Raw genomic sequence first — 26,685 nt, 5'->3', positions numbered from 1 at the left:
TGTATAGCCACAGGTATGTATTCAGAGGTCAGATGTTGTCTTGTTTGTAGAGAGGGGGGCGGGACGCGTGCGAGGAGTGCGCGGGGGGTGCGGGCCGAAGAGGGCGCGGGTGAGTGCGGAGCTCGGCGCCTCCACGCACACATACAGTGCGCACCCGCACACGTACGACATCACCGCCGTGGCACACAGCACCGTCACCTGCAACACGCGCCGGCTGTTGTCTCTTGCACCTCAGGTCGCGGTATGCGAACTGCGGAACGAAGATGTCCAACGCAGTCGTCGAAGGTAATATGTAATAGTTACGACGTAGTAGTCGGAGATGTGCAGCGGCGCGGTCTGCGAGCCGACGAGCCCGCGCTGGAACAGCGTGTGCAGCAGGAACGCGCTGAACGACACCCGGCCGCTCCAGCCCCAGCCGCGCCACTCCACCACCGCGCGGTAGCTGTCTGCAAACATCATCATCATATATACTATGCTAAACGAATACTACTATCATTGTACATAAGCAATTGAATCAGTTACTAACTTTCCAGCTTCAAAACGCAAGACAAGATCAGAGCGACGACGAGCAGCTGGAAAATAGGTTTGTAGAGTGCAGCGTACATCACTCTGAGCGCTGTCGGGGGCTCCACGCCGTCCCTGTAGAATATACCTCCCGACAGGATCACCGCCACGCCCAGCGGGAGCAGCAGCCACACCAGCCAGCGGTGCTTCTGCGCAGAGACCGCGCCGGGGTCAGACATACGGAGATACGCTTACTCGAGGTGTCTCATGGTGTGCGCGCGTGCGCTAGTTGCCACCTTGTATCCAGTGAAACGTTGAGGCTGAGTCTGGGCGCGGTAGGCCAAGAAGCCGCCCGCCAGCCCCAGCGTGTACGTGGAGAGGTTGGTGTGACCGCGGATGTACAGCAGCCGGAACGTGTCCTCGCGCTCGTAGAGGTTCCTGTATGTCCTGCAATACAAGTTCACACATCTAGTTAGCAACCGCCTCATGTGCCGTGTGGGATCAGACCTACGTGTACCAGTACAACGTACTCGGGAGACTGCAGGACGACGGCGTCCAGGTGTTGCAAGTACGTGTGCAGTGCCGGAGTCAGCAGCGAGAGGAGGAGCAGCACCGCCAGGCACACCGCGCGGGCACGCGGCCGGCGAGCACACACGCACACCGCCACGCCCACACAGAACAGCTGCGTGTCCGCTGCCAGGTACCTGCACACTCACATCTTTACTTCCAAATTTCATTGACTCGTGTAGCTGTGTGTAGTTAATAATATTATATTATTAAATTAGTACTAGCTGACCCGGCAAACGTTGTGTTGCCTTAAATAAGATTTCTAGGGAAATTCTAGTGTAGGAAAAAAACCTAATTCAACAGCAATACCTCATTATAAACAAAAAAAATTTATCCAAAAAATAAAAATAAAAAAGAAATGTTTGGGGTGGACAACCCTTATCACTTACGGGGTATGAACAATAGATAGTAGCCGATTCTCAGACCTACTGAACATACTATTGATACACAAATAAAACCAAAAAAAACATGGCTGGCAAGCTACGATTGATACACAAATAAATAAAATTTTTTGGAAACATAATGTGTTTCTTTAATTGGCTCATGTTTGTGAAAACATCCTCTGTACCCTGTGTCTAGTTAAATGCTGTTGAAACATTGTTGATTAAATAAATAAATAAAACCAAAAAAACATGACTAAAAAATGTATAGTGAGTAAGACAGGAGACCGGCTTCGTCCTTATCCCTACTACGTGATGTTTGCTGGATGAGTGGTGACACCTGGCGGGGATAACTGATCGATTGATAGTTGATCAGTAGTCGACCGGTGAGGGAGGGAGATGAAATTGAATTTAAAAAAAAACATAATTAAAGGAACTTTGTAATTATAAACTCTGAATAAGAATGTATCGTACTACAATAATTATAATATTTGATTGCCATCTTGCAAACTTATTGCGGATCTGTGCATAGAATAAAAAAAAATAAAAATCGGGATGGAAAAATAGGGGTTGATCGTATAATAGTGAAAATTGAGAGTAATATGAATTTTTTTATTTTAGGTCAAGACAAAAAAAAAAATTCATGACAAAATAAAAATAAAAATTAAAATCTTGCCAAAAAAATTAAAGTTAAACAAATAAAAAAAATGTGATAGCTTCCGGGAAATAGTTGATACGGAGCTAAGCCTAAAAATAGCACTTAAAACAGAAGAGGATATCGAAGAAGCCACAAAGCATTTCACCACAACAGTTCAAGCTGCCTGCTGGAAAACCTCTCCGGAGCACTTGAATCCCAGGCCACGGCAAAATAAGATATCGTTTGAAATAAAAGAACTGATTCTGAACAAAAGAAAACTGCGAAGAGTATGGCACACTAGCAGGCTCTCAGTAGATAAAAGAGCTCTTAGCAAAGCAGTCAAGGATCTTAAACTTGCCATAAAAAATGCAAGGGACAAAACTATGGATTGTTATCAAGATTCCTTAACTGCAACAAGTGCTACTAACTACTCTCTATGGCGAGCTTGTAGGAACTATAATAGGCCTATAGATCCCAAACCGCCGTTACGGTTGCAGAATAACACTTGGGCAAGGACAAGACAAGAAAAAGCTGACGCCTTTGCTGTTCACTTAGCAAAAATATTCACGCCTAATGATGCTGACCCAAACACTGATGATTCCTTCATAGATTCGGTCCTAAGTCAAGACTTCCAGCTCGATTTGCCGATTAGGCCTACAACTCCGAAAGAATTCGTGGCGACAATCTCAAAATTGAAGGACAAAAAGGCCCCCGGGTTTGATTTAATAGACAAAAAAGTCTTGAAGAAACTTCCCAAAAAAGCCATAGTTTTTCTAACCATCTTATTTAATGGCATACTAAGAACTGGACAATTTCCATCGCTGTGGAGAGTTTCACAAGTAATTATGATACCTAAAGTAGGGAAGCCAATGAACGAACTTAGCTCATACAGGCCGATTAGTCTACTAACAGTAACGTCAAAACTTTTTGAGTCAGTCCTGCTGCACAGATTATTGGAGGAGATTCATCAAAGAGCCATAATCCCGGACCACCAGTTTGGCTTTCGCCAGCAGCATGGCACTGTGGAACAAGTCCATAGAATCTGCTCTGTAATAAGGAAGGCACTAGAGAGAAAGGAGTACTGCTCCTCTGCCTTCCTAGACGTGCAGCAAGCGTTTGATAGAGTATGGCATAAAGGTCTCTTGTATAAAGTAAAAACTCTTCTACTCTGTACATTCTTCCCCATCATAAAATCTTATCTAACAGAAAGAATATTTCAAATAAGAGAAGAAGAGTGTACATCGCCATTTCACTCAATCAAAGCTGGTGTACCGCAGGGGTCTGTCCTGGGTCCAGTCTTGTATACCATTTACACATGTGATTTACCACAAAGCGAACATGTTACATTAGCAACATTCGCAGACGATACCGCTGTACTGGCATGTAGCAATAGCCCAAACGAAGCTTCAGACTTCCTACAGACTGGATTGAAAGACATTGAAACCTGGTTTTCAAAGTGGAGAATAAAAACTAGTGTGACAAAATCCGTTCATGTAACCTTCACCCTCCGTAGAGGAGACTGTCCGCCAGTAACTCTGTGCAATCAACAACTCCCGCAAGAACACTGCGTAAAATACTTGGGAATACACCTTGATAGGAGACTCGTATGGAAACAACACATACAGAAGAAGAGAGAAGAAATCAACCTGAAATACAGAGGACTCTACTGGCTGCTCAGTGTCAGTAGATAATAAGCTACTCATCTACGAAATGCTCTTGAAACCAATTTGGACATACGGGATTCAACTATGGGGTTCGGCGTGTGACTCTAACATAAGTATCATACAGAGGGTTCAAAATTACATCTTGAAACAAATATTGAACTGTCCGTGGTTTATAAAAACATCGGAGATTCATGAACACCTCAAAATCCGGACTGTTAAACAGGAAATCAAGACCTGGAGTATGAAATACAGAAAAAGGCTAGAAATGCATCCTAATAAGGATCCTTACCACGCAACCACACCGGACCTAATAAATAGGCTTAAAAGGCGATAAATCCTAAGTCTTGATAGACACGGTTGACAGAGTGGAGCAGTCTCGATGGAGATTTTGCTCTGACCGTCTAACAGCTCTCAACACATCTGCTCATAGTCTAGCTGACTGATTGCAAGATAAAGAAAAAAAAAAGGTTACCAAGTCTGCGGTGCACAGAATGCGTCTTCGTAGATGTAGTTGTTGATGTAAAGTAGATGCGCCCACCAGTAGCGACGGCAGGCGGCCGCCTCGCTGCCGACCACGAGCCCCCACAGCGGACCGGCGCCCGCGTGCCGGCCCAGCGTGGAGATCGTCGCCAGCACCAGGCCGTACGTTGGAGTCAGTCTGTAATCATCGACAGGGCGCAGTCGAGAAGGTCGTGGGAGGTACTCAGTATTGTCGCGTCGACAGGCGGGGCTGACGCAGTGTACGTGATCACCGTACACGTGCCTCATTGTCTGGCGGAATGTACACAGGGAGCTGCAGATGTACATCACGCCAACATTCCATACATACAGACTAATATCAGGTGTATTACAAGCAAAAAAAAAAATTGTTTCAAGAAATCAATGTTTGTCATAAAATTGTCTACAGCGGACCGTGGTCAGGCGACGTCACTAGTCGAATGTATAAATTGAGATCTAACACCGTGAGACATGAATATACTAAATGGTGCACATAATTACGGTAGCAACCGCAGTGTGCTGGTTTGTCAAAGAAAGCGTCCCCCTGTTTGCCGGGATTCCGCAGTCGTCTCACACTTTGAAGTCGTCGTGGCCTAAAGGATAAGACGTTCGGTGCATACGTGCTTAGCGATGCACCGGTGTTCGAATCGCAGACGGATACCAATTTTGCTAATGAAATACGTACTTAACAATTGTTCACGATTGACTTCCACGGTGAAGGAATAACATCGTGTAATAAAAATCAAATCCGCAAAATTATAATTTGCGTAATTACTGGTGGTAGGACCTCTTGTGAGTCCGCACGGGTAGGTACCACCACCCTACCTATTTCTGCCGTGAAGCAGTAGTGCGTTTCGATTTGAAGGGTGGGGCAGCCGTTGTAACTATACTGAGACCTTAGAACTTTATATCTCAAGGTGGGTGACGCATTTACGTTGTAGATGTCTACGAGGGCTGCTCTAAAAGTATCGGGAATGGAATATTTCCACTGTTCCTGTCATATTAAAATCTTTTTAATTGAAAACTCCTTGGTTTTAAAATCGAATACCATTTATTTATTTAAAAAAAGATTCTCGGTCTTGTCACGAGGTTTTGTCAAACTTGTTTAGTCGTTGAGAAAATGGAATTGACTCGAGAAAATTCAAGAGCGATGATTTATTATGACTTTAAAAGTGGTTTAACACAAAAACAGTGTGTTGACCGGATGGTTTCTGCATTTGGTGATGAAGCCCCATCCAAAACCACAATTTATCGCTGGTTTGCTGAGTTTCAACATGGACGTGTCAAGCCCAGTGATGATCCCCGTCAAGGTCGTCCAAAAACTAGAGTGACCCAAGAAAACGTTGATGCTGTGCGTAAGCTGATTGAGGAAGATCGACATGTGACATACCGCGAAATTCAGGCAACTTTAGACATTGGCATGAGTCAAATACAAATAATCTTGCATGAACAATTAGGTGTAAAAAAGTTGTTTTCCCGATGGATACCGCATTCGCTCTGTGAAGAGCAAAAAGCGGCTCGCGTTACTTGGTGCGTCAGAACTCTCGAAAGATTCCACGCAGGATCCTCAAATGCTGTATACAACATTGTATCAGGTGACGAATCCTGGATATACGCGTACGAACCCGAAACAAAAAACCAGTCACGAGTTTGGGTGTTCGAAAATGAGTTAAAGCCAACAAAAATTGTTCGTTCACGGAGTGTTGCAAAAAAAAATGGTGGCCACGTTTGTCTCCAAAACCGGCCATGTTACGACTATTCCTCTTGAGGGACAAAGAACGGTTAATGCAGAATGGTATGCTAGCATTTGTTTGCCACAGGTCGTTTCTGAACTCCGTAAAGAGAACTGTAACCGCCGCATCATCCTCCATCACGACAATGCGAGTTCTCATACGGCGCACAGAACAAAAGAGTTTTTAGAGCAAGAAAACATAGAATTATTAGACCATCCGCCGTACAGCCCCGACCTAAGCCCTAATGATTTCTATACTTTCCCTAAAATAAAGAATAAATTGCGTGGACAGAGATTTTCATCACCTGAAGAAGCTGTGGACGCCTACAAAACGGCCATTTTGGAGACCCCAACTTCCGAATGGAATGGTTGCTTCAATGATTGGTTCCATCGTATGGAAAAATGTGTCAAATTTCGTAGAGAATACTTCGAAAAGCAATAAATACATTTTTAAATAGTAATGTTGTGTCACTTCGTTAATTCCCGAAATTTTCAGTGCCGCCTATGTATGGGCTCCAGTAACCACTTAACACCAGGTGGGCTGTGAGCTCGTCCACCCATCTAAGCAATAAAAAATAAATAAAAAGCACTGAGTAGGTACGAGTCGAACGGGTCTGTTCTATAGAGCGCCGCTGCCGTCACTGCATTCAATTATTGGGGGTTAAAGTATGAAATTGCCGATTTGTACTGAAAAATTTAAATTCGTTTTTTTTTTCATTTAACATTATTATTTAATCAAAATATCTACAATTAATATCTATACATTGCTGCAATTTAATAGGAAGGTCATTTATGTCTTTGCGATATAACTCTGGTGATCTAGATTCTACAAACTGTGTGAAAGCATTTGGTACTGCCTCCTGGGAAGAAGACTTCTTATCACGTAGAAAATTGTCCAAGCCACGAAAAAATGGTAGTCCGTTGGAGCAAAGTCTGGCGAATACGGAGTGTGACGAATGGTTTCTAATATAGGCTATAGGCTATAAGCTATAGACAATAGCATACACACACACTTTAAAAAAAAAAATTGTTTGATTTTACTCTAATGTCTCTCAATGTTGTTGGTAAGGTTACGTTAAACCATGCCGCTAATTCCTGGGTAGTTTGGCTCGGATCGGCTTCTACTATCTCTTAAAATTCATTGTTATTCACATGTGCGGGCGGTCTTCCACGTGGTTCTTTCTTCAAATCAAAATATCCATCATGAAAGCGTTTAAACCAAACTCGCCCGGTGCGTTCATTAGCAGTCCCCTCTCCAAACGCAACATTGATATTGCGAGCTGTTTCTGCAGCGTTAGTTCCGCGTCGGAACTTGTATTCAAAAATCACTTAAATTTTCGAAGTATCAGTCTTTCTTGCCTAAGCTGAATAAAAACAACATCTGAAAGTAGATAATCGAATGTTGCACATTTTTTAAAAGAAGAACCTCATTGGTACCATTCGAAAAGAGTTTCACTTAAAAATCTCACCATGAAGGTTCTATGTTAATTCGAAGTACCTATTACATTAAAACGACCATTTCATACTTTAAACCATATTTATATAAAATTTTATCAGTGTGCCCGGTAACTACTTACCTCCAGGTGCGTCATATTGTGTGCAGGAATACCAAAAAATGGCTCTACTATTAATAGTTATAGCAGTATTGAACAAAACAATAAATTAGATTTAATTATTTTTGAATTTATTAGATGTTCTCAAGGTTCGTTTGAAGCCTCTTGGTCTACGGAGGAACTTTGGATCTCTCTGTACTTTTCACTGTATGCGCTATGGAGAGGGCTCAGAGGAATTATTCGAAAAGATTTTTTGATTTCCTTTCTACCATCGCATCGCCCGCCACTAGAGCAGGGCTCATTCATGCTATGTGGAACCGCTACGTTCATCCACAGTTAATTTTGAGGTATTTTTTGCCAAGTACCTTGTGGCTCTGGAACAAACTCTCCTCCCTCCCCTCCCCTCCAAGCTGTTCCTTGAGCTCTATTGCATTTCTTTTTTTAAAGAAGTTTAAGGAGAGTCTTGATCGGCAGTAAGCAGTAGCCTTGCCGTGTCTCCCTAGCATTTCTACTATTTATCACAAGGTGGCCAGTCTGCCAATTTACTACCTACTACTTAGTGTAATGTCAAAAAAAGCAATAATCAAACTATTTTGTGTTTGTAGGAGGCTAAAAATCAAGTGATCATCAGCGTCGATAACTCCATTTAGTTGTATCTCTATTTTGTAGTAAACTCTACGTAGGAGCGCCCGTACATTTGTTAACCAACTTTGGCAGTACTGTATGTGGGTTTGTTCACTTGACGAAGTGCGGGTTAATGTATAATTATTTTCGTAGTTTCATTTCTTTGAAACACATTTAATATCAGCAATTTTCAACTTAAATAATACTTTTTAGCCCTCATCGAGCATCGATGCTCGGCGACGACGAGTCGTGGAAGGCGATGCTTGACTTCTGCGAGTGCACCATCTCGCAGAAGGAGGCGGCGGGGCGCGTGAGAGACGCACAATCCCGCCGCCGTCGAGCGGGGGCCAGGGAGGCGGATCTCGCCCAAGCCCTGGCCCTCTAAGTGTTTCGGGTCCCCCTCACATGTCGGTCTGGGGACCGGCGAGGGGGGCCTAAGAAGACAACGTGCAAGCTGCTCTGCACGCGTTTTACGCAAGAGCATCCGGGTGATGGAAGGCCGGCTATACCGAGACCTTAGAACTCATATCTCAAGGTGGGTGGCGCGTTTACGTTGTAGATGTCTATGAGCTCCAGTAGCCCCTTAACACCAGGTGGACTGTGAGCTCGTCCACCCATCTAAGCAAAAAAAATGTTAGGTAATTCTCTAAAACAAATCTAATTTTTATTATAGCATTTTCCAAGTTACTAATATCCTAGAAATTAAATAGGTACATATTTTTATATTCATAATTCGAGATCTTAGCGCTGGATCCTTTTATTTTTAGTCATTATGTTTAAATCAATTATTATCAATGAACCTGAGCCATCTGAGTAGTACAGCCTTAGGCAGGTGGGTCCAGGTGAGGTCGTGGGTCTCCGCGTAGATCTGGAAGTTGTACGCGAGGAGGAAGCTGGACATCACGAAGAAGGTGTGCGTCACCAGGGTGCCGTTGAACAATATTTGTTTGAGGGGATCGTCGTAAGCCTGAAATGTTTATAACAGATACGGTTTGTAAAGGATTCAATCATTTACATAACGCACTGTGGCTGTAAATATACCTTCTCTATGTAGAGCGGATTGTTCACGTACGAGTAGGCCATGATCAGCACCGTGTGGGAGAACAACACGCACAGCATCGTCAGCGTCCTGCAACACGAGCCGATCAACACTCAATCTCCTCTTCAACGCGTGGCCACCCGATGCTGAGTGTAGGTCTCTTCGGTCTCTTGCCTTTCGCATCCAGTCTCTACCAACCGCTTTGACCAGATCATCGGCCCACCTCGTTGGCTGTCTGCCCATGTCACAGCGCCAAGTAGGAGGTCTCCACTCCAGTACTTCTCCAACACTGAATACTGGACATTAATTACAGAGACCGCGGCGGGTCTGGCCCCTACCTGATTCCGTGGAATGCTTTCAGCCTGTCGAGTCGTGGGTCCCGCAGCGCGTGGCTCGGCGACACCAGCCGCTTCCAATTACGTTGCACTGAGAACGCCAACAGACACGGGTTCCCTGTCAAGTTAATTTGATCTTCATCATTATCGTTGTCCGTGCTCTAAGGTTTCATTATTTGTCTACTAAGTACGTACCCTTGCCATTCTTACATATGATAAGATCATAGCAGCTCCCCACAGCGTTCAACAGCATCACAAGTAAATAAAGAACAGCAACCACGTGGTCGCTCGCGTCGAACGGGCTGCTCTCTCCCTCTCGGACACAGTAGTGTAGCTTAGCGAGCTTAACTTGGAGCCCGTACGCCTTCGAGACAGTTTGGTTGAGACACTGTGTGAGGGCTCGTTCTATTCCTAGTGCAGTGCGGTTGACGTGTGCACACGAGGTGCTGAGACAGACTCCGCGGTGGATCTGGGTGTGGTTGAAGTGCTTCACGCGGTGCGCAGAGTAGCCCTGAAATACCAATCGTAAAGTTTGAATGGTCATTAACGAGAACGCTCGGAGGTCGGAGGCTGACCGGACCGGACCGGACAGGCCTCTGTCGAGTGAACCAATCCGAGCGTAGTGCGCGTCTCGTTCGGTTCCCAGCTGAGCAATTAGTCGAGCTGATGAGCATTACAGGAGTATCACAGGGTGTGATTATTAGAACTTATCAGAGTTCCGTTCCAACTGTCAAGAACCACCATTTTTAAAGTAGCTGAATGGCTGTGAGAAGTTTACCGTTTTCACAAAGTTCTTTCGATTCAGACACATCATCAACTATTAGAAGACAAGAGTTACAAACGGAGTGCAGACCTCGAATCTGCAATACCGTAGATAATTGAACCCGTTCTCTGGGTCCGTATGGTCACCCAACTAGTGACTCGTCTACTCGGCACCAGCCGCGTCAAGAGCATTGCTCCTGCGCGTTTGTGTGCACCAAAAAATTACAGAACTATTACAGATATTTTTTTATAGTTTAGGATAATAAATGAGCTGGTTTTAAGTATGTACTGAAGCTCAGAGCGCTACGTTACGTCACATCGTTAATGTTTATATTTATTTTTTATTGCTTGGATGAGTGGACGAGCTCACAGCCCACCTGGTGTTAAGTGGTTACTGGAGCCCATATTGGAGCCCATCTACAACGTAAATGCGCCACCCACCTTGAGATATAAGTTCTAAGGTCTTAGTATAGTTATGACGGCTGCCTCACCCTTTAAACAGAAACGCATTACTGCTTGACGGCAGAAATAGGCGGGGTACCACCAGTAATTACACAAATTATAATTTTGCGGGTTTTATTTTTATTACACGATGTTACTCCTACACCGTGGAAGTGAATCGTAAACATTCGTTAAGTACGTATTACATCAGAACAATTGGTACCCGCCTGCGGGATTCGCAAATCGTTTCATCGCTCGATACGAATGCATGTTGTCTCCGTGAGACATCCTGTCTCAAAGAGATCATCATGAGTTCCAATAATAAATTGGCACATATAACGACTGTCCTAGCTTCAAGCCAGAACTAATGGCTGCTTCGTGCTTTACAAAATTGGTATAATATTTCTGAAAGTGAAACCGTATGTGCGACGTAACGTTAATTAACAACTTCGGTACCGCCGGCACTGGCACTTGGGATGCACGAGCTTCCGGTGACCTACTCTTACTAGTACTAGTATCTCACCTGGATTAGGTCCATGAGGCTGGAATCAGTCCCGGGGAGCAGGTCCGCATCGAGGAGGCAGTACGGACCGCCCTGCTGCAGACATGGCTCGTATTCGTCTAGCGCGTACAGCGCCGGCATCCTGCGATATTCACTCTCTGGAATATCGAAAGCATCACGTGTCATACAGGACTCCGATATCCTCATGGTGTTGTCTTGTTGGCGTCACGGGCATACGGCGCACGCGTCTCCTGGCACTCTGTGCCTCTAGGTCGCAACGTGACTCTGTTTTTATGATTGAGGCATTACTGGTGGTCTAGGGGCCTTTCCAATTTCACAAGGACAGGTGGGCGAGCAAGGGCTCAGCCAGGAGGAGTGGGATTTGTTAACAGCTACCCGAGCGTCTTCAAAGGAAAGTACTCAGGAGTACTAAGGAGAGGACTGTGAGGAGAGTACAAACTCAAGAGTAGCTGCTTCGCGAATGAATGTTCCGATTTCCTCCCCCGTTTATCCTTCAAGAGAAGGCAGCTTGGGATCGAGTTTGCCTGGCCCTTAAGGCCAAAAATATCAATTTCACGAATGCCCGTAACCTCGCGAACGGCATTCAAACGATGAGCTACCGCCCGATTAGCCTCCTCATGTCTCTAGGCAAACTGTATGAGCGTCTGCTCTACAAAGGCCTCAGAGACTTCGTCTCATCCAAGGGCATTCTCATCGATGAACAATTCGGATTCCGTACAAATCACTCATGCGTTCAACAGGTGCACCGCCTCACGGAGCACATTCTTGTGGGGCTTAATCGACCAAAACCGTTATACACGGGAGCTCTCTTCTTCGACGTCGCAAAAGCGTTCGACAAAGTCTGGCACAACGGTTTGATTTTCAAATGCCGTGCCGGATAGTCTCGTGCTCATCATACGGGACTTCTTGTCGAACCGCTCTTTTCGATATCGAGTCGAGGGAACCCGCTCCTCCCCGCGACCTCTCACAGCTGGAGTCCCGAAAGGCTCTGTCCTCTCACCCCTCCTATTTAGCTTATTCGTCAACGATATTCCCCTGTCGCCGCCGACCCAGTTAGCTTTATTCGCCGACGACACGACTGTTTACTATTCCAGTAGAAACAAGTCCCTAATCGCGAAGAAGCTTCAGAGACAACCCATACCCTGGACCAGGAAGGTCAAGTACCTGGGCGTTACCTTGAATGCATCGACGACATTCCGCCCGCATATAAAATCAGTCCGTGACCGTGCCGCGTTTATTCTCGGTAGACTCTATCCCATGATCTGTAAGCGGAGTAAAATGTCTCTTCGGAACAAAGTGACACTTTACAAAACTTGCATAAGGCCGGTCATGACTTACGCGAGTGTAGTGTTCGCTCACGCGGCCCGCACACACATAGACACCCTCCAATCCCTACAGTCCCGCTTTTGCAGGTTAGCTGTCGGGGCTCCGTGGTTCGTGAGGAACGTTGACCTACACGACGACCTGGGCCTCGAATCAATTCGGAAATACATGAAGTCAGCGTCGGAACGGTACTTCGATAAGGCTATGCGTCATGATAATCGCCTTATCGTTGCCGCCGCTGACTACTCCCCGAATCCTGATCATGCAGGAGCCAGTAACCCATGCATCAGCCCGCTGAGTTTCTCGCCGGATCTTCTCAGCGGGTCGTGATTCCGATCCGGTAGTAGATTCATTCGCGAAGCAATTGCTCTTGTCATTCCGATAGAGGCACCCGTCACGCGCGGACGTGCTCATCGACCACTCGATCGCCCGGCCTTTGTTCGCCCGGCTTTTGTTAGCCCGGCCATTGTTCGCGCGGCCTGTGTTCGTGGTACATCTGCCGACTAAGTGCTCTTCCTGGAAGTTTTTATTTGTTTTGTTTCCTTTTGTTATTTCTGTGTTCGTGGTACATCTGCCGACAAACTGTCTTCCTGGAAGTGTTTAATTGTTTTGTTTCTTTTTGTTATTTCCGTTTTGTTGTGATTTTTCTTTGTCCTGCAGTAATCGTGCCGCATCAACACCTGTGTTCAATAGAACCGCTCAGGTCCGAGAAGTTGGGGCCTCGCCGCAAGGCGAGTGTTTTCTAAGACCCAGGGTAGCCCCACCTGGGCACGTAGACATCATGGACGCTGTATTTGCGGAATTTCTCCGGCTTCGCTACCCAAAGCTCACTTCCGAGTTTCAGGCCTTCAAGGCCGATCACACTGCGAGCCCTCTCGTGGACTCCACCGAGCTCGCTGCTCCTGCGTCGCCTGTACCTGCGTGCAAAGCTTCTGCATCGAGCACCGCAGCCTCCGTCGTGCCTGCCGTTCCCGCGTCGCCTATACTGGCGAGTAAAACTGCTGCGTCGTCCGCCGTGGTCACCGTTCCAGCAGCGCGATCATCCGCGGCCTCCGTCGCGCCGTCCAAAACACCTACTCGTAGGTCACCTGCGCCCGCCTCCTCGTCCTCCGACTCTGACTCGGAGATGGAGGTCGACCTCGCTCCCGCCTCATCGACAGATGGATTCACCCTGGTGCAAAAGGGTAAGAAGCGTGCCGCGGAGTCTCGAGCTCCCGCGGCCGCTAAAATTAGCAAAGCCGCGAACGCGTCGCGCCCCCGCCCTCAGACTCCCGTTGCGCCTCCAGCCCGTGCCACTCCGTCGCCGCGTCCGGTGGCACAAAATAAAGCCCAGACCCCTCCCCCGGTAATCCTTCAAGAGAAGGCAGCTTGGGAACGAGTTTCCCTGGCCCTTAAGGCCAAAAATATCAATTTTACGAATGCCCGTAACCTCGCGAACGGCATTCAAATTAAGGTTCGAACATCCGACGACCATAGGGCCCTCTCTTCTTACCTCCGTAAGGAGCGTATAAGTTTCCACACATATACGCTCCAGGAGGAGCGCGAACTCCGTGCCGTTATACGTGGCATCCCTAAAGAGTTGGATGCCGAGCTCGTCAAGGCCGACCTTCTCGAACAAGGCCTACCGGTTAACTCCGTACACCGCATGCACACAGGCCGCGGAAGGGAGCCATATAATATGGTTCTCGTCGCCCTCCAGCCTACCCCCGAGGGTAAGCAAATATTCAACATCCGAACGGTCTGTAGCCTTTCCGGAATCGCAGTTGAAACCCCACACAAGAAAGGCACACCTAGCCAGTGCCATAACTGCCAATTATACGGGCATTCTTCCCGTAACTGTCACGCGCGCCCCCGATGCGTCAAGTGCTTAGGCGATCACGCCACGGCCCTATGCACTCGCGATCAAAAAACCGCGACAGAACCGCCTAGCTGCGTCCTGTGTCGAACACAGGGTCACCCCGCAAATTACCGCGGATGCCCCCGAGCCCCGAAAATAAATCGCCGCGTCGCCCGCCAAAACCGCCTCCGAGCTTCCGGCCCAGACATCAAAGCCTCGGCACCCTCTGTGTCGCAGGCTAAGCCAGCGTTCGTTCCGGCGCCGGTGCCCAGTGTCTCGGCCTGGGCGAAACCGCTGCCGTACATGAACACGGCTACAACTCCCTCCTCCGCGATTCGTCCCGCCCCCGCGACTCGTCCCTCTCCCGCGACTTGCCCTCCGACCGCGTCCGACAATCTCGCTTTAGCGATCGACTTCTTTCAGTCGATCAACTTTGAGCGCGTTAACGCTTTGGGCGACGCCATTCGCTCTGCCTCCACTGCACAACACTTTATCGCCGTTGTGCAAGAATACGCCGACGTATACGCGTCATTAAATACGTACGTCCTCCCCTCACTCCGCCGGTAATCAATGGCGTATATAAGTAGAATAAAGCCCCTATCCGTAACGATAGGATTTTTTAACGCTTACGGTCTCGCAAATCAGCGTGATCAGGTTTCTGACTTTTTGCGTGACCATCAAATTGATATCTTTTTAGTGCAGGAGACCCTACTTAAGCCCGCGCGCCGTGACCCTAAAATCGCGAACTATAACATGGTCAGGAACGACAGGCTCTCTGCTCGTGGTGGTGGTACCGTCATTTACTATAGAAGAGCCCTGCATTGCGTCCCACTCGATCCTCCCGCGCTCGCTAATATCGAAGCATCAGTGTGCCGAATCTCACTGACGGGACACGCGCCGATCGTTATCGCGTCCGTTTATCTTCCACCGGATAAGATCGTTCTAAGCAGTGATATCGAGGCGCTGCTCGGCATGGGGAGCTCTGTCATTCTGGCGGGCGACCTAAATTGTAAACACATTAGGTGGAACTCACACACCACAACCCCGAATGGCAGGCGGCTTGACGCGTTAGTCGATAATCTCGCCTTCGATATCGTCGCTCCGCTAATCCCGACTCACTACCCGCTAAATATCGCGCATCGCCCGGATATACTCGACATAGCGTTATTAAAAAACGTAACTCTGCGCTTACACTCGATCGAAGTAGTTTCAGAGTTAGATTCAGACCACCGTCCCGTCGTTATGAAGCTCGGTCGCGCTCCCGATTCCGTTCCCGTCACGAGGACTGTGGTGGATTGGCACACGCTGGGCATCAGCCTGGCTGAATCTGACCCACCATCGCTACCGTTTAGCCCGGACTCTACCCCGTCTCCTCAGGATACCGCTGAAGCCATAGACATCTTAACGTCACACATCACCTCGACATTAGATAGGTCATCGAAACAAGTTGTAGCGGAGGACTTCCTTCACCGCTTCAAATTGTCCGACGATATTAGGGAACTCCTTAGAGCTAAGAACGCCTCGATACGCGCCTACGACAGGTATCCTACCGCGGAAAATCGTATTCGAATGCGTGCCCTACAACGCGACGTAAAGTCTCGCATCGCCGAAGTCCGAGATGCCAGATGGTCTGATTTCTTAGAAGGACTCGCGCCCTCCCAAAGGTCTTACTACCGCTTAGCTCGTACTCTCAAATCGGATACGGTAGTAACTATGCCCCCCCTCGTAGGCCCCTCAGGCCGACTCACGGCGTTCGATGATGACGAAAAAGCAGAGCTGCTGGCCGATACATTGCAAACCCAGTGCACGCCCAGCACTCAATCCGTGGACCCTGTGCATGTAGAATTAGTAGACAGTGAGGTAGAACGCAGAGCCTCCTTGCCACCCTCTGATGTGTTACCACCCGTCACCCCGATGGAAGTTAAAGACTTGATCAAAGACCTACGTCCTCGCAAGGCTCCCGGTTCCGACGGTATATCCAACCGCGTTATTAAACTTCTACCCGTCCAACTCATCGTGATGTTGGCATCTATTTTCAATGCCGCTATGGCGAACTGTATCTTTCCCGCGGTGTGGAAAGAAGCGGACGTTATCGGCATACATAAACCCGGTAAACCAAAAAATCATCCGACGAGCTACCGCCCGATTAGCCTCCTCATGTCTCTAGGCAAACTGTATGAGCGTCTGCTCTACAAACGCCTCAGAGACTTCGTCTCATCCAAGGGCATTCTCATCGATGAACAATTCGGATTCCGTACAAATCACTCATGCGTTCAACAGGTGCACCGCCTCACGGAGCACATTCTTGTGGGGCTTAATCGACCAAAACCGTTATACACGGGAGCTCTCTTCTTCGACGTCGCAAAAGCGTTCGACAAAGTCTGGCACAACGGTTTGATTTTCAAACTATTCAACATGGGTGTGCCGGATAGTCTCGTGCTCATCATACGGGACTTCTTGTCGAACCGCTCTTTTCGATATCGAGTCGAGGGAACCCGCTCCTCCCCACGACCTCTCACAGCTGGAGTCCCGCAAGGCTCTGTCCTCTCACCCCTCCTATTTAGCTTATTCGTTAACGATATTCCCCGGTCGCCGCCGACCCATTTAGCTTTATTCGCCGACGACACGACTGTTTACTATTCCAGTAGAAACAAGTCCCTAATCGCGAAGAAGCTTCAGAGCGCAGCCCTAGCCCTAGGACAGTGGTTCCGAAAATGGCGCATAGACATCAACCCAGCGAAAAGTACTGCGGTGCTCTTTCAGAGGGGAAGCTCCACACGGATTTCCTCCCGTATAAGGAGGAGGAATCTCACACCCCCGATTACTCTCTTTAGTCAATCCATACCCTGGGCCAGGAAGGTCAAGTACCTGGGCGTTACCCTGGATGCATCGATGACATTCCGCCCGCATATAAAATCAGTCCGTGACCGTGCCGCGTTTATTCTCGGTAGACTCTACCCCATGATTTGTAAGCGGAGTAAAATGTCCCTTCGGAACAAGGTGACACTTTACAAAACTTGCATAAGGCCCGTCATGACTTACGCGAGTGTGGTGTTCGCTCACGCGGCCCGCACGCACATAGACACCCTTCAATCTCTACAATCCCGCTTTTGCAGGTTAGCCGTCGGAGCTCCGTGGTTCGTGAGGAACGTTGACCTACACGACGACCTGGGCCTCGAATCTATACAGAAATTCATGAAGTCAGCGTCGGAACGGTACTTCGATAAGGCTATGCGTCATGATAATCGCCTTATCGTAGCCGCCGCTGACTACTCCCCGAATCCTGATCATGCAGGAGCCAGTCACCGTCGACGCCCTAGACACGTCCTTACGGATCCATCAGATCCAATAACCTTCGCACTAGACGCCTTCAGCTCTAGGAGCAGGCTTAGGGACCTCGGTAACCGTACTCGTCGAACTCGACAAAGAGTTCGCCGTGCAACCTAACCCATGAATCAGCTCGCTGAGTTTCTCGCCGGATCTTCTCAGCGGGTCGCGATTCCGATCCGGTAGTAGATTCATTCGCGAAGCAGCTGCTCTTGAGCTGTTAGGTCTCCTTCGGAGGCGCTCGGGTAGCTGTTAGCAAATCCCACCCCTCCTGGCTGAGCCTTTGCTCGCCCACCTGTCCTGGTGAAACTGGAAAGGCCTCCGGGCCACCAGTAATCCTTCAATCATAAAAAAAAAAAAAAAAAAAAAAAAAAAAAAAAAAAAAAAAAAAAATTGCTCTTGAGTTGTTAGGTTTCCTTCGGAGGCGCTCGGGCAGTTGTTAGCAAACCCCTCTTGGCTGAGCCTTTGCTCGCCCACTTGTCCCGGTGAAACTGGAAAGGCCTTCGGGCCACCAGTAAACTTTCAATCATAAAAAAAAAAAGTTAAAGGCGTCCAATCCGTGTGGACTTTCCCCTTTGAAATAGCACCGCAATGCTTTTCGCTGGGTTGATGTGTATGCGCCATTTTCGGAACCACTGCTCTAAAGTTTTTGATTCCCAGATTTGGTCGAACGCTTTTGCGAAGTCGATTTAGACAGCTCCCGTGTATAACGGCTTAGGTCGGTTAAGCTCTACGAGAATGTGCTCTGACAGGCGGTGCACCTGTTGTACGCATGAGTGATTTGCGCGGAATCCGAATTGTTCATCAATGTCAATGCCCCTGGATGTGAAGAAATCTCTGAGGCGTTTGTGGAGCAAACGCTCATAAGGTTTACTTAGAGACATGAGGAGGTTAATTGGGCGGCAACTCGTTGGATGATTTCTTTTGGTTTACCGGGTTATGTGACTCTGTTACCGAGGCCGGCGCGTCATCGCCACGCGGCCGGGTGACCCACAGGCCGTAAACACACCACTATTACCTACTACTCACGACCAAGGCACGCCGCGCCGCCGCACCGCCGCACCGCCGCACCGGTCACTAATGTTTGTTTTTTGTAAAAATTTTACTCATTCATGGATTGAAATCAACTTTGGTGGATTTTATCACAAGTAGTGGCTCGTCGTCTGTAGCAATAAATAGAGTAGAGTTCATGTGCTCAATGAGGCCTGCATGCTCCTTATATGAGTATATTAGCACGAATTAAAGTGTCTTAAAATGTAATGGAGAATACTTGGAAATGGATTACAAATAAAACATTTATGAGCCACGCCACTTAACCAGTGCACGCACGTACTGCTTCATGTGTGCGTGTGTGAGTGCTGCGTCACGTGTCGGCTTGTGGTCGGCCGACCTCGTGCCCCACGGTCGTAGGCTCAATTGTATTTGAGAGACATTTTCCTGGTTATCACACCGAACGCATTACAGCAGCTCTTGAACTCCATTCCAGAGTCAATTCATAAAAGCACTTTATATTTGTCAAGGCATTATTCAACCTTAAAGCGAACACGCTACATACAATGCCCTGGACACAAAATTCTTCACGTTCCCATTCCAAACTACACCCGCGGTTGTTTGTTGAGATAATATTAATAATAAATACGATTGTCATCGGTGTTTATATGAATACATGTGTTACGTGTGTTTCAAGCTAATCGCAAACGGCCTGCACGTGCGAATGACTTGTACGGAGTGATTATTACAAACGAACGCGCGACTCGTTATTGATTTGAAAGCTCCTGACATTTAAACTATAATCTAAAAAATTAATATCATGGTCGGCCGAAAACTAAAATTAACAACAATGCTTTAAAAGCGACGGTACACGCTGACGATACTCAATATACATGTATGACTTAGCAATATCAGTCCATTTGCGTCAAATTGGCAAGGTCAGCATTACTGGGGATGTGTACTGTGATGGAGAGGCTCGCGACTCTCCGGCCAGCCCTGGGTGATCACTCGTCCTCGCTGCTCCTGTACCGCCGCTCCGCGCGACCTCATACAACACAACAGACTGTCTCCAACCTACAAGAGCAGGGGTGGGAAGTTTTGCGTCATCCGTCACCGCACGCACCAGACCTTGCGTGAACAGACGTGTACTTTTCCCAAAGTTTGGACAACTTTTTTGCAGGAAAAAAATTTAATACTTGAGGGGCAAAACAAAATGCCTTTGAAGAGTTTGTTGTATCCCGTACACCTGACTTCATCAAGAAGGGCATTGAGAAATTACTACTGCGTTGCTAGAGATGCTTCGATACCATACCACACCGTGGGTGTATAAATTCTGTCACATGTTTAATGTAAAATAATTGAAACAAGTTTATTCATTATGTAACCATTCATATACCAAAATGAACCTAACAAAACATAGATTCTTATGACACTAAAGTTTATTCAAAATGACCTCCGTGATTTTGAATACAGGCCTTCAATCTGCACGGCCAGTCGTCTATCGCAGCACGAACGAGGTCCATGTCAATATCGGCGGCTGCCTTAATCAAGGATGTCTTGAGTGACTCCAAATTGGGATGAGGCTTTGAGCACGCCTTTTCCTCCAAGTGTTGCCATATCTTGTAATCTAACGGATTCAAATCTGGACTGGAGGAGGGCCAGTCTTCGTGCCGGATGAAGTCAATTTCACGCGCCACCAGCCAGTCTTGTGTGCTCTTCGCTCTATGAGCTGGCGCCGAATCTTGTTGGAATACCCAGTGCCGGTTATTGAACATGGTATGAGAAACAGGTTCCACAAGGTTCGTCAGGACTGTATTTTGATACACAACTGCATTCGTTTTTACACCTTTCTCACAAAAATGTACCTCTGTTAAGCCCCAATAAGAAACTCCCAACCATACCATGAGCGAGGATGGAAAATGACCTCGTTGGACACGCGGAATACGGTTGCTCGCTTCTTCACTACTGTGTGCGTACACCTTATCATTTTGTTTGTTGTAGCTCTCTTCTACGGTAAAAATTTTTTCATCCGAAAAAAGAATTTCCCGATATTTTTTTCCCGCGTACCGCTTCAACAAAGCGCGGCATGTCTTCAGTCTCAGGTCCATTAGACGAGCATTCAAACGATGTCCTGTTTTTCTTCGATATGCCTGAAGCCCTAAGTCTTCATTTAACACCCTTTTCACCGTGGTTCTGCTTAACCCCATCTAAAGGGCCAACAGTTTCTGCTTACGTTTGGGATTTCTTTGAATTCGCGCCTTCACAGCTTTTATCACTGCTGGAGTCCTAACAGACCGAGGGCGACCACTTCTTGACCTGTCATCTACACTAGAGTCTTCATTGTATCGTTTGATGGTACGATAAACGAATCTTTTGGTTATATTCAAAATTTTCAGTATGTTAAAAATTTGAATTGGCGCGTAACCGCAACGATGCAACGCAATAACTGCAACACGGTCTTCTTTAAGCGTCCACTCCATATTTAAAAATGAGTAAAGTTCTAAAAGTATACATTTTTATTTTCATGAACAATTCGAAATTCGAATTCAATAACCTTTTTAGTGGCCAGCATTCTAAAAGAAAAGTTTTTACTGTGTGACAATACTTATGACCTGACTAATTATATTTATTTATAAAAAAAAAGATTTTTACGTTGTATGTATACTCAACGGAATTTTGTAGATAAAGAACTCATATAAGTGTGTCTAAAAGCAAACACTTTGTGACAAGCATCTTCACTTTAAACGAATTACTTCCGGATTCGGTTTTGATGTCCGCCACAGCCCCATCTGCAGCCCAGCCACAGGACACTTGCTCGCAGGTGGGCTGCATGTGCATCAGAATTTAACTAATTCAAGAGTATGGGGACTGCATTCGTATGTAAGAGACTAGACAGTATAGAGAGGTATAGTAAATTAAAATTTGCACTAGAATTCTACTTTAAATACTTAGAACCTAAGTGCATTATACAGATCCACAGTAATGTTTTGGGAAGAAAATTTGTAAATAAACAGCTTGCGCGATAGTAGCAGGTGTTTTTATATTACATAAAAAATAATAGAAATTCGTTTTCCTTAAGTATAGGAAATTCTTGAAGACCAGCAGATGTTCATGGGACATGTGTTCACAGGACCTTGTGTTTAGTTGTTCGCAAAAGCCATGGCCCCGGCCGTTGCTCACGGATGTATACTAGGCGCGTTTTTTTTGAGCCCATAGACATCTACAACGTAAATGCCGCCACCCTCCTTGAGATACGAGTTCTAAGGTCTCCGTATAGTTCCGACGGCTGCCCCACCCTTCAAACCGAAACGCATTACTGCTTTACGGTAGAAATAGGCAGGGTGGTGGTACCCACCCGTGCCGACTATGATTTAATATTCTACTCACCGTTCAAGCTATAGATGCCTCCTCCTGAGCAACAAGTCGCACACAGCATCAGCGTCACTGCGGTGCGGCAGTACACCTTCGACAGGCCCGTGGACCTGAGCATCCTGCTCCGTGGATGTGGGTCCAGCGCGGCGAGGGGCGCCCGGCGGTACAGTCAGGTCCGGGGACAGCGGGCGACTGAGAGCGCGCGCGACGCCCTCGTTCGCTCCTCCACTTTCGATTTACTTGTACTATTCAAGTCATTATTCCAAGAACAACGTGGTCATTACAATAAGCCTTCAAAAACGTAAAACAAAATGGTTTTACTTTAAATATTTATTGCTCTAGATTGGCTAACGCGCCTGCCGCTCACCTGGGACACCTGGTGTAGAGCCGAACTCAAAGACAATGGATGTCGCTGGCCCGCTCGGGACACGAACCCTGGGCTCCGATCGAAGAGCCGTAGCTTGTAGCGGGATCCTCATGCGATCGTTCCCCAGCACTCGTCCAGTTCACTTAATGTACGTATCTCAAGCAACAGACGTACTTGCGATCTACATATTTATTAAAAAATATTGACACAGTTTTTAAAGCAAAGATCTCGCTGGAAGAGCCGCCGCCGAGATAAACCATACCAAATTTTTTTATTATTCTTTGGAACATCCTCTAACTACCACTGAGTCTCTCAGCCAAATAGCAGCCAAATAGGTAGGACCGATGACCGGATATTTGAGTGTCTTTTAAAATTTAGGATCATTTAGGTATTAGGTATATTAGAAGTATAGTAAACATATAATGTAATGAAATAATCCAGAATGTTATTTGAGAAGTTATCTCTCGTCCAGTGGTCGCAGCTCGGGGTCACGCGTGCCCACTGGCTGATGACCCACTATTATTATGTACCCTGATCTAATTCACGTACGCAGCTTAATGTCTTTATGACTTCCTTATGTTTGAGTCACACAACAACTATATAGACGCGCTAATGCGAGGCGACGCGGGCGACGCGGGCGGCGGCCGCGTACAAAGAGAATGTTTCGTCTTTTTTAAAAAAATTAAACTTAAATAAATGAGTTGCTGAGTTCGTGGCTTGTTTTTAAAATTATTTACTATGTAAATAGATAATATTTTATTATGTAAATTAAAAATGCTCAAAAACGCGAATGTGTAGTTGTCCAGTTCGACATTACAACATCAAATATTCTTTTTTTTGTATAATTCTTGGCAGCCTGACAATACAGCTGCTGTGGCGGGTAGCCATCATATAACGCAAGATAATTGACAGATGCCTGAATCTCGCTTACGACATTTTCAAGATAAGCTCGCATATATACAAGTTCCGAACAACAACATTTGGACGCATTATCGGTAATATCTCGAATATATTAAGTGTATAATCTATGGGTAATACGCATCACTGCAAATTGTCCTTCGACTTGAGCGAACCATATAGCTGGTTTTTCAGGCCAGAGCAGTGGTATCCTGATATGTATAGAGGGTAGTTGTGTATTCGGGCACGCTGGCTCGACAGGCGACGCCATCTTGACGTGTCGACGTGGTCGTGTGGTTACCTGCGAACGCGCCGTGTCCGATCCGCTGGATTCCGACATCTGTTTCTCCGGGGTGCTCGTAGTCGTGGGTCACCAGTTTAGTGAGATATATACGACAAAGGGAAGATCTTCCACCGAGCGAGTGATATTTGCTCGGTAGACCGACGCGACGGTCCGAATGTTGTTTTTTTTATTCCTACTAAAGCTGGTAGCCTTGAGAGGCTATTCCAGCGTAACCTTACTAGTAGGTGAGCTCACGGGGCTCAAACCTGACGACGTTGCTAACACGAACCCTAGCAAGAGCCGTGCTTCGCAGAATCTACCACCGGATCGGAGACGCGATCCACTGAGAAGATCCGGCGAGAAACTCAGTGGGCTGTGTCTGAGGGTTAATTTACTCGTCGAGCCCTTCGTCGCAAGCGACGGGTTCGACGAGCACGGTGACCGGTGCTTGAGGTACCTAAAAGCACCGTTAGTGGATCGGAAGGATCCGAGATGACGTGTTTTGGGCGACGTCGACTGCTTTCCATTCTGTCCGCAGGATCGGGAATGGCGAATGTTGTTGTTCGGAACTTGTATATATGCGCTTTATCTTGTAAATGTCGTAAGCGAGATTCAGGCATCTGTCAATTATTATCTTGCGTTATATGATGGCTATCCGCCACACCTGCTTAGTGTCAGCAATTTATGCCAGTGTCGCGTAGTACAAAATCAAGCATGTTCTGAATTTGTTTTGTCATTTGTACAATGATAATCATATATCACAAGTACAAGCGTGCGCCAAGTCACCCAGCGCGCAAACTAGCGTCCACTTGGTACATGATTGAACTGTCCTTGAATTCAATCAAACTGAGACGGCTATGTCTCCTTTGTACAGTAGATATGGCATTAACACTATAGATTATACACATTATAGTAATATTTTGTTCATCGAGGGTATAGATATAGATAGATCATGTCGAGGGGTGAAATGCCTGGTTTGGTTTAAGGGACATTTCGCTTAACACGCTACATTTATATTTGTAATTAAAGGTGCGTTTTATTTGGTATCAACATCAAAGTTCGATGTTGTTAATTGAACTTCAATCAAGTTTACTCCATTCAAATAGCTGAAGAAGTTTTTTTTTTTGTTATGATATTTTTTCCAAATCTTAAGACTGAGACTAATACTAAAATTATCATCATTTGGGGCACCCCATAACTGTGGTTACGAAAATTAAAGTCCCCCATCAGGAAAAGTTCAGAGAGATGATGGTGATTGACGCGTCCGAAAAAACAAAGATGTGGAGCAGGTTTAGTGAGCTAAATATTTGGTATGAGATGAGGGCGCGGCGGCTCTGATGGCTCAGTGGCGTAGTGCGAGTGGAGCAGGTGGAGCAGGTGGAGCAGGGCCGGCGGGCGAGGTGCTGTGCGGCCAACATCCGCTCCGGGTCCGCAGTGCAGTGTCACAACCATTGGTGCATTCAACACTCCGGAACGGCAATGTAGGGAACGAGCAAGGGCGATATTCTTTCTTGGAACGTAGATTGAAATATAACATTAGGAGTTATTTATTTCTACAGCTTTGATATTAAGAGAGTTATTTTTTAAAAAAGGGATGCTATTTTTAACTAATGTATCCATCTGATCTATCATCTAGGTCATCATAGAAACTCAGAATTTAACCAAGTCTTCGAGACTGCCACACTGAGAAAGTTGTTTTTATTTAATACTAGCTGAACCGGCAGACTTCGTAGTGCCTCAATCGATAGGTAAAAGACCTAAACTTTTGTAACAAAAGGAATCCATCCGACGGGGGACACATCAAAGGAAACACAGAATTGTTATTTTTATTTCATTCCGAGCATTTTCATATTTATCTACCTTTTAAACCTTCTCTGGACTTTCACAAATAATTCAAGACCAAAATTAGCCAAATCGGTCCAGCCGTTCTCGAGTTTTAGCGAGACTAACGAACAGCAATTCTTTTTTATATATATATATATATATATATAGATAGGTAGAAGGTAGATAAGGATAAAAAGGGCCTCGTTTTGAACTATGATCCCACGGTACCACTGAGTTATGAAATCTATTTTGTAAAAATTTAAAGAGAAAGATAGTGAGGGAATGTATTGATTTTTTTTTATATTTAAGTGATTAGGTACTGGTGGGCCGGAGGCCCTTCCAGTTTTACCAGAACAAGTGGACGAGCAAGGGCCCAGCCAGAAGGGGGTGGGATTTGCTGACAGCTACCCGAGCGTCTCCAAAGAGACCTAACAACTCAAAAGCAGCAGCTGCTTCGCGAATGAATCTTGCGACAACTGCTTAGTCTTTCCTTTAAAAAAAAAGAAAAAAAACTAGTGTCTCAGTTAAAAAAATATATATTACAAAAAAAAACGGCAGTTGAGCACACAAATTTGTAGGGTGTGGTTGTACGGTCGATCTGACTCTCCCTCTGTAGGTTACCCTCCTGAATTCCGGCAGCCAACGGACGTGGGTTGACCCGCTGAAGCACCACGTCTGGACTCCTGGAGGTTTCCTGGGCTGGCTAGATCACCAGGGTACGGGTTACTGGGCGGAGATGACCTTTTCAGCACACGCAGTTATCGGGTGAAGCAATAAGCAAGAAGCGTGAAAAAACAGCTAGGCATGAACCCTGGAAGCGATAAGACCAATTTCACGAACTGGTTTATCTACCTTCCGATCTGGTTGACCAACGAGAACTCGAGCAAGGTACCCACATCTTGTGGCGAGATTATCGTGGTAGTGGACAACCAGAACGGAGTAAATTCACAATAAAAAATGAAAGCAAAAAAAAACAAGTGAAATATACCTGTGCATCATTAGCAAAAAAAAATAAAAAAGAAGTAATGCGTTAAAAAATAATAATATGCCATTTCCAACTCACCCTAAAAGCGGGGTCGAATCCGTTTATTTTAATCGTGTTAATATTAAACAGCACACGATATTGCTGTACTAAATATATTTTTTAAATAAAATATTTGTAGGTAAGTCGTTTAGGTTTGAAAACGAACTTTAACTGAACTCGAA

General features: G+C 46.3%; 1 protein-coding gene across 1 annotated transcript; it reads right to left on the bottom strand.

Annotated features, from left to right (window-relative positions):
- On the bottom strand, positions 1–24,834 carry LOC110386928 (nose resistant to fluoxetine protein 6). The gene is made up of 12 exons (XM_038017774.2): positions 22,124–24,834; positions 11,260–11,396; positions 9,729–10,044; positions 9,537–9,651; positions 9,201–9,288; positions 8,960–9,126; positions 4,225–4,410; positions 1,035–1,208; positions 801–951; positions 527–713; positions 304–446; positions 1–198 (listed from the first exon to the last, which is right to left on the bottom strand). The coding sequence occupies exons 1-12, from the start codon at positions 22,224–22,226 to the stop codon at positions 22–24; spliced, it is 1,944 nt and encodes a 647-aa protein (XP_037873702.1). The 5' UTR covers positions 22,227–24,834; the 3' UTR covers positions 1–21.
- Positions 24,835–26,685: the final 1,851 nt, after the last annotated feature.

The sequence above is a fragment of the Bombyx mori genome, chromosome 19 (assembly GCF_030269925.1).
Source record: "Bombyx mori chromosome 19, ASM3026992v2".
Lineage (NCBI taxonomy): Eukaryota > Metazoa > Arthropoda > Insecta > Lepidoptera > Bombycidae > Bombyx > Bombyx mori.
Note: the sequence above shows the minus strand (reverse complement) of the source record. Positions and strands in the feature narration are given on the sequence as shown.

Excerpts from the sequence above, each read along its gene's own strand:
- LOC110386928 (XM_038017774.2), bottom strand. The coding sequence starts at position 22,226 with ATGCTCAGGTCCACGGGCCTGTCGAAGGTGTACTGCCGCACCGCAGTG. Across the intron at positions 10,045-11,259 it reads GCCTCATGGACCTAATCCAG|GGCTACTCTGCGCACCGCGT; the intron begins GTGAGATACTAG and ends TTGGTATTTCAG. Across the intron at positions 9,127-9,200 it reads ATCCGCTCTACATAGAGAAG|GCTTACGACGATCCCCTCAA; the intron begins GTATATTTACAG and ends TAAACATTTCAG.